Source organism: Stomoxys calcitrans, chromosome 1, assembly GCF_963082655.1.
Source record: "Stomoxys calcitrans chromosome 1, idStoCalc2.1, whole genome shotgun sequence".
NCBI lineage: Eukaryota > Metazoa > Arthropoda > Insecta > Diptera > Muscidae > Stomoxys > Stomoxys calcitrans.
The window spans coordinates 120,773,800-120,781,041 of NC_081552.1; the positions used below are offsets into that span (position 1 = coordinate 120,773,800).

Here is a 7,242-nt window from a genome sequence, read left to right on the forward strand (position 1 = left end):
GGGGTATTGGCCCTAAAAACTATGAATATTTAGTTCCACTCTCTTTAAGACCCAAATTGTCTTGGTGAGCAACTACGTCCTATTTGGCGGTTGTTATGGTGGTGGGACGTCCCCTAGACAGTTGGTCCCTCGGGGTTATTATGCACCATCTGTGAAAATTTCAAGAAAATCGGTTCAGCGTTTCTGAGTCTATAAGGAATACACAAACATACAAACAAACAAACAAACAAACAAACACAAATTGATTTTTATACCCTCCACCATAAGATGGGGGGTATACTAATTTCGTCATTCTGATTGTAACTACTCGAAATATTCGTCTGAGACCCCATAAAGTATATATATTCTTGATCGTCGTGAAATTTTATGTCGATCTAGCCATGTCCGTCCGTCAGTCCGTCCGTCCGTCCATCCGTCCGTTTGTCTGTCGAAAGCATGCTAACTTCCGAAGGAGTAAAGCTAGCCGCTTGAAATTTTGCACAAATACTTCGTATTAGTGTAGGTCGGTTGGTATTGTAAATGGGCCATATCGGTCCATGTTTTGATATAGCTGCCATATAAACCTATCTTGGGTCTTGACTTCTTGAGCCTCTAGAGTGCGCAATTCCTATCCGATTGGAATGAAATTTTGCACGACGTGTTTTGTTACAATATCCAACAACTGTGCCAAGTACGGTTCAAATCGGTCCTTAACCTGATATAGCTGCCATTTAAACCGATCTTAGGTCTTGGCTTCTTGAGCCTCTAGAGGGCGCAATTCTTATCCAATTTGAATGAATTTTGGCACGTAGTATTTTGTTATGATATCCAACAACTGTGCCATGTATGGTTAAAATCGGTTCATAACCTGATATAGCTGTCATATAAACAGATCTGGGGACTTGACTTCTTGAGCTTCTAGAGGGCGCAATTTCTATCCGATTTGCCTGAAATTTTGTACGACGGATTCTCTCATGGCCATTAACATACGTGTTTATTATGGTCTGAATCGGTCTATAGCCCGATACAGCTCCCATATAAATCGATCTCTCTATTTTACTTCTTGAGCCCCCAAAGGGCGCAAATCTTATTTGAATTGGCGGACATTTTACACAGGTCTCCAACATATAATTTAATTGTGGTCCAAACCGGACCATATCTTGATATCGCTCTAATAGCAGAGCAAATCTTTTCTTATATCACTTTTTGCCTATGAAGAGATGTGGGAAAAAAACTCTACAAATGCGCTCCATGGTGGAGGGTATATAAGATTCGGCCCGGCCGAACTTAGCACGCTTTTACTTGTTATATATAAGACTAGCTGAGCCCGGTCCGCTCTGCTTCTCCCGATTATGCTATGTTGGAGAGGAATACGCTAAATTTGAAAATTTCTGCGTAATTGTGGTTGAAAATGTATTCCAATTTTCCTATGGATTTTTCTACACTCTTATTTAAACCCCACATTGCAATGGTCAGTAAAAGTCCTTCTTGGGGTGTGTTGGACCCCCAGAGACTTGGTCCCAAAAGTGAGAGTCAATTTCGAGCTCTATTTCCAAAGACATTTCATTTAAGATCCATTATGTCATGGTCGGTAAATATATCCGATTTGAGGGGTTTTATAGTGGTAGGGTGACCCACGAAACACTTAAATCTGCAATTGGATATCAGATTCGTTTTCTGCTCTCAAATACCTTTAATTTGAGTTCCATATTGTAGTGGTTGGTCTATAAATCCGTTTGCCGGGTTTTGGGGGTGGACGGCTCTCCTAGGCATCCCACCCCAGAATTTGATACCAAATTTTTTGCTTTTAGATTTTTCCTATATTCCTGTATTTTTATACCCTCCACCATAAGATGGGGGGTATACTAATTTCGTCATTCTGTTTCTAACTACTCGAAATATTCGTCTGAGACCCCATAAAATATATATATTCTTGATCGTCGTAAATTTTATGTCAATCTAGCCTTGTCCGTCCGTCTGTCTGTCGAAAGAACGATAACTTCCGAAGCAGTAAAGCTAGCCGCTTGAAATTTTGCACAAATACTTCTTATAAGCGTAGATCGGTTGGTATTGTAAATGGGCCATATCGGTCCATGTTTTGATATAGCTGTCATATAAACCGATCTTGGGTCTTGACTTCTTGAGCCTCTAGAGGGCGCAATTCTTATCCGATTTAAATGAATTTTGGCACGACGTGTTTTGTTATAATATCCAACAACTGTGCCAAGTATGGTTCAATCGGTCCATAACCTGATATAGCTGCCATATAAACCGATCTTGGGTCTTTAAATTTTGCACAATTACTTCTTATTAGTGTAGGTCGGTTAGTATTGCAAATGGGCCATATCGGTCCATGTTTTGATATAGCTGCCATATAAACCAATCTTGGTTCTTGACGTCTTGAGCCTCTAGAGGGCGCAGTTCTTATCCGATTGGCATGAAATTTTACTCGACGTGTTTTGTTTTGGTATGGTTCAAATCGGTCTATAACCTGATATAGCTGCCATATAAACCGATCTTGGATCTTGACTTCTTGAGCCTCTAGAGTGCGCAATTCTTATCCGATTCGAATGAAATTTTGCACGACATGTTTTGTTATGATATCCATCAACTGTGCCAAGTTTGGTTCAAATCGGTCCATGACCTGATATAGCTGCCATATAAACCGATCTTGGTTCTTTACTTCTTGAGCCTCTAGAGTGCGCAATTCTTATCCGATTCGAATGAAATTTTGCACGACATGTTTTGTTATGATATCCATCAACTGTGCCAAGTTTGGTTCAAATCGGTCCATGACCTGATATAGCTGCCATATAAACCGATCTTGGTTCTTTACTTCTTGAGCCTCTAGAGGGCGCAATTCTTATTCGATTTGAATGAAATTTTGCACGAAAAAATTTTGTTATGATATCCAACAACTGTGCAAATTATGGTTCAAATCGGTCCATAACCTGATATAACTGTCATATAAACAGATCTGGGAACTTGACTTTTTGAGCCTCCAGAGGTCGCAATTATTATCCGATTTGCCTGAAATTTTGTACGACGGATCCTCTCATGACCATCAACATACGTGTTTATTATGATCTGAATGGGTCTTTAGCCCGATATAGCTCCCTGTAAAGCTTCTGTCAACAAACTGACTCTTTTTATTATATTTTTCAAACAAACAACATTAAAGGAACAAGCTAGTCTACTTAGTTTCATCAAAAGTTTCTTATAAATACGAGTATAACAAGTTATCATATTACAGTTCGGCCAACCTGACAATATGATTGCCCACAATCATGATATAAAAATTGTGTATATTATATAAGTGTGACCAATAACATAAATCTATAACCTAGGTGTCAACCATTTCCGAAGTCGCTTTGCTTCAATTATACCCTTATATGGGATCTGTGTCAGTTGACAATTGTCAACATCTCTCACAACGTAGCGATCATTATCTAATACTTTTTCAATAATGTAGGGACCACGATATTTTTCACAAAATTTCTTATTCTTCCCAACTGTATTGTCAATATTCATAATAACAACATAATCACCCTCATCGTAACGTTTTGCCGGTTCATGATGTTTGGAAAAGTATAATTCGTTGTAGTTCTGAGATCGCTGTATAGAATTCAATGCCTTAACCCTCATATCCCTCAAATTTAGTTTCTCCTCATTACAAATTTTCTTATCTAGATATTCCGACAGCTTATCTACCACCACCCCTCGTTGATTCGTTCCAAAGAGTAACTTCGCTGGGGTTTCCTTTGTAGAACTGTGAACACAGTTATTGATAGCATATTCCACCTGGGACAATTTCAATGACCAATCGGAATGATCTATTGGGTCACTCAATTTGCTCAACATGGACTTAATAATACGATTTACACGCTCAACCTGCCCATTTGCTTGTGGAGAGGCAACCGCCACCTTAACATGATTAATATTATTTTTCAAAATGAATTCAGAAAACTCCAATGACGTAAAACATGATCCTCTGTCCGAGATTAGGCGTCTTGGTCTACTGTAATAACTAAAATACTTTTCGAGAGAACAACAAACCTCCTTAGTGCTCGTCGAATTTACAGGATAAAGTCGAACAAATTTTGTAAAAGAATCAACTACCACTAAAATGTGTTTTCTTTTCGATTTTAATGATGGAAGTGGTCCGAAGTGATCCACGTGTATCGTATCGAATGGCTCCGCCACCTTTGGAATGCTGTACATGTTCTGTTGGTTTATTCTAGCTGGAGCAGCATAAATGATACATTTTATACAATTCTTAATGAAGCTATCTATCTTATTGCGCATGTCTGGGAACCAAAAATTCTCTCTAATCTTATAATAACATTTATCTGTCCCCAGGTGTCCAAGCTTCTCATGTATCATTCTTATCACATTATCTTCCATTTCCTTTGGGACATATAAACAAACGGTTGCACCCACTTTCTTAAATAAGAGACCGTCTATTAGGTCAAAATCACATATCTCTTCCTTTTCCAAACGTTTACATAAGTCCTTAATAACAGGATCTCTAGCTTGGGTCAGTTGAATTTGGACATCGAGTTGATTCGAATCTACAGAGCAAATCATGTTACATCCCACATGAGGGGATATTTCCTTTTCTATACATCTGCTTAACATATCCACATGACCCATAGAAGAACCCTTCCTGTGTTTGATAGAATAGTCATAGTTCTTTAGTTCCAATGCCCAGCGGGATATCCGAGGATTAACTTGTCTCTTGTTCAAGGTCATTGTAAGTGAATTGCAATCTGTGACTATGGTAAAATGTAATCCTTCTAAATACACACGAAACCGGCGCAACGCGTAAATAATTGCGAGTGTTTCCAGTTCGAAGCTATGATATCTCGATTCTGCATTGGTTGTAGCCTTTGAAAAAAATGCTACGGGGTGGAACTTTTTATCATCCTGACGCTGCATCAATATTGCTCCGAATCCATGAGAACTTGCATCACAATGTAACTCCGTATCGCTTTTAGGGTTATAGATAGCTAATACTGGGGCCCGAAGTAAACGAGACTTTAATTCACTAAAGGCCTTTACACATTCTTCAGAGAAAACGAATTTTTTCTCTTTACGAAGCAAATCTAACAATGGCCTTGCAATATTTGAGAATGACGGAACGAATTTCCTAAAGTAGGAAAACAACCCAAGACAAGTTTGTAATTCCCTATGATTCCTTGGCATTGGTATTTGTTTCACAGCTCGCAAGTGATTTTCTGTCGGCCGTATACCTTTTGGGCTGATTAAGTATCCTAAATACTCTAAACTCTGATAACCAAATTTACATTTAGTTAACTTGATACGTAATCCGTACTCAAAAGCACGTCCAAGTACAACCGCCAATGTCTGAACATGAGAATCGAAATCAGAGGATGCAATCAATATGTCATCCATATATATAACCACTCTATGGTCCTCTATTAAGTCGCGAAATATACCATTTATAAAGCGTTGAAAGTTTGCTGGAGCATTTTTTAAACCAAATGGCATCTTCAAATACTCGTACTGTCCAAATGGGGTTACAAATGAAGTGTACGGAATTGAATCATTATGCATTTCTATGTTGAAAAATCCATCCTTCAAATCCATGAGGCTAAACCATTTTTTGCCTGATATGCTCTCAATACAGTCCTCGATGAGGGGTAAAGGAAAGTTATCCCTAATAGTCTTTTTGTTTAACGCTCGATAATCGACACACATCCGCGTTTCCCCTGTCTTTTTCTTTACCAACACAATTGCTGACGTGTATGGAGAATTGCTGTAACGTATTATTTTCCTTTCTAACAAATCACTAACAATCTTCTGCGTTTCCTCACGATCACGAACCGACAATCTACGGGGAGAGCAGTGTATTGGAATATCATCAGATAATTTAATCTGCATCCTATAATCAGATGACTTTTTATCAATTCCCTTTGGAGTTATATAACGATTATGAATAAGATCTTCTAAAGTCTTCTTCTGGAATGAATTTAACAAAGGATTTAGATCAATATCGTCCGTACGTATCACTTGGGAATTCACAGGACTATCATAAGAATTGCTTATCGTAGATGGTGTAGACACCGAGGTTATATTATTATTGTCATTTATTTTTCTTGTGGATTCAAATACTTCTATATCATTCGTAGTTTCCTTGACTTGAAGTAATTTTACATTAAATGCATGCATAAAGTTCCGTCCAAGAATCATTGGAACATGAATGCTCTCGTTCGGAACAACAAGTAATTCTATTTGTCTAGACGATTTTTTAAATTTTATTAAACAAGAAATATTTCCATATATTTTCAAAGGGGAATTGCCAACTCCAACATACGAAGTTGGTATTAAATTCTTCGAACGTATCACACCAGTCGGTAATAAAGACATCTTAACCAAACTAATTGAGCTACCGGAATCGATCAAGCACGAAATATTCGCAGAATTAGTATATTTGTATATTTAGTATATTTATAGTATACCATTTGTGTTGTGTCTACAATACCATTACTACAAAATATGGGAGCAGTAACATTCATCCTTTTAGGACAATCCTTGTAAAAATGTCCCATTTGGAAACAATGGAAACAAGATCCCGGTGGACGTCGAGGCTTATTGCAGGTGTTCTTCATATGTCCAAATTGAGAGCAATTGAAACATCGTATGCCTTTAGTATTGTCACGGCCTTCTTTATGAGTACTGACTGTTTTTGACCTGCGTTTCTCGTATCTATCTATTCCATGCATCAATTCTTGTAATGAGTTTGATCCGTATAGAATGGATATGTTGTTGGTTTTATCTTCCATTCCGTCTATTATAATGTCAACCAGTTCTTGCTCGTTGATTTCGCCTTCTGCTGCAATAGTTTGCATTGCTACTATATAGGCAATACACGGCTCTGTTGGCTTCAACTTGCGCAAACGCAATTTTTGATAAACTTCTTCTTGCGTTACCGTTCTCTTGAAAATGTCTAAGAGCGATCTCTTCTACTCCTTATATTCTTTGTAATTTGAATTTTCCATGAACTCTCGCGCAGTTCCAACCAGCAAATATCTTAAGCACATATATTTTTCTTGGTCAGTCATATTTATAGTGTAGCTTTCAAAAGAGTTTATCCATTTTTCAATATTTCGTCCATCATTCCCAGAAAATTTCGGAACCATCATAGAGAGCTCGTCATAATTGATATTTGTAGAAACCTTTTTTCCACCGTTTTCTAAAGATTCAATTTGGTTTCGAAGAGCCAACATTTCTTGCTTCAAT

The 7,242-nt window shown here is 37.8% G+C and overlaps 2 protein-coding genes across 2 annotated transcripts; both read right to left on the bottom strand.

Moving 5' to 3' along the window:
- Positions 1 to 3,105: 3,105 nt before the first annotated feature.
- Positions 3,106 to 4,648, bottom strand: LOC131994064 (uncharacterized protein K02A2.6-like). The gene has a single exon (XM_059360240.1). The coding sequence runs from the start codon at positions 4,630 to 4,632 to the stop codon at positions 3,316 to 3,318; it is 1,317 nt and encodes a 438-aa protein (XP_059216223.1). The 5' UTR covers positions 4,633 to 4,648; the 3' UTR covers positions 3,106 to 3,315.
- A 1,599-nt stretch (positions 4,649 to 6,247) lies between these two features.
- LOC131994040 (uncharacterized) lies at positions 6,248 to 6,959 on the bottom strand. The gene is made up of 2 exons (XM_059360147.1): positions 6,462 to 6,959; positions 6,248 to 6,388 (listed from the first exon to the last, which is right to left on the bottom strand). The coding sequence occupies exons 1-2, from the start codon at positions 6,849 to 6,851 to the stop codon at positions 6,380 to 6,382; spliced, it is 399 nt and encodes a 132-aa protein (XP_059216130.1). The 5' UTR covers positions 6,852 to 6,959; the 3' UTR covers positions 6,248 to 6,379.
- Between the last annotated feature and the right edge of the window lie 283 nt (positions 6,960 to 7,242).

Excerpts from the sequence above, each read along its gene's own strand:
- LOC131994064 (XM_059360240.1), bottom strand. The coding sequence starts at position 4,632 with ATGGGTCATGTGGATATGTTAAGCAGATGTATAGAAAAGGAAATATCC.
- LOC131994040 (XM_059360147.1), bottom strand. The coding sequence starts at position 6,851 with ATGCAAACTATTGCAGCAGAAGGCGAAATCAACGAGCAAGAACTGGTT.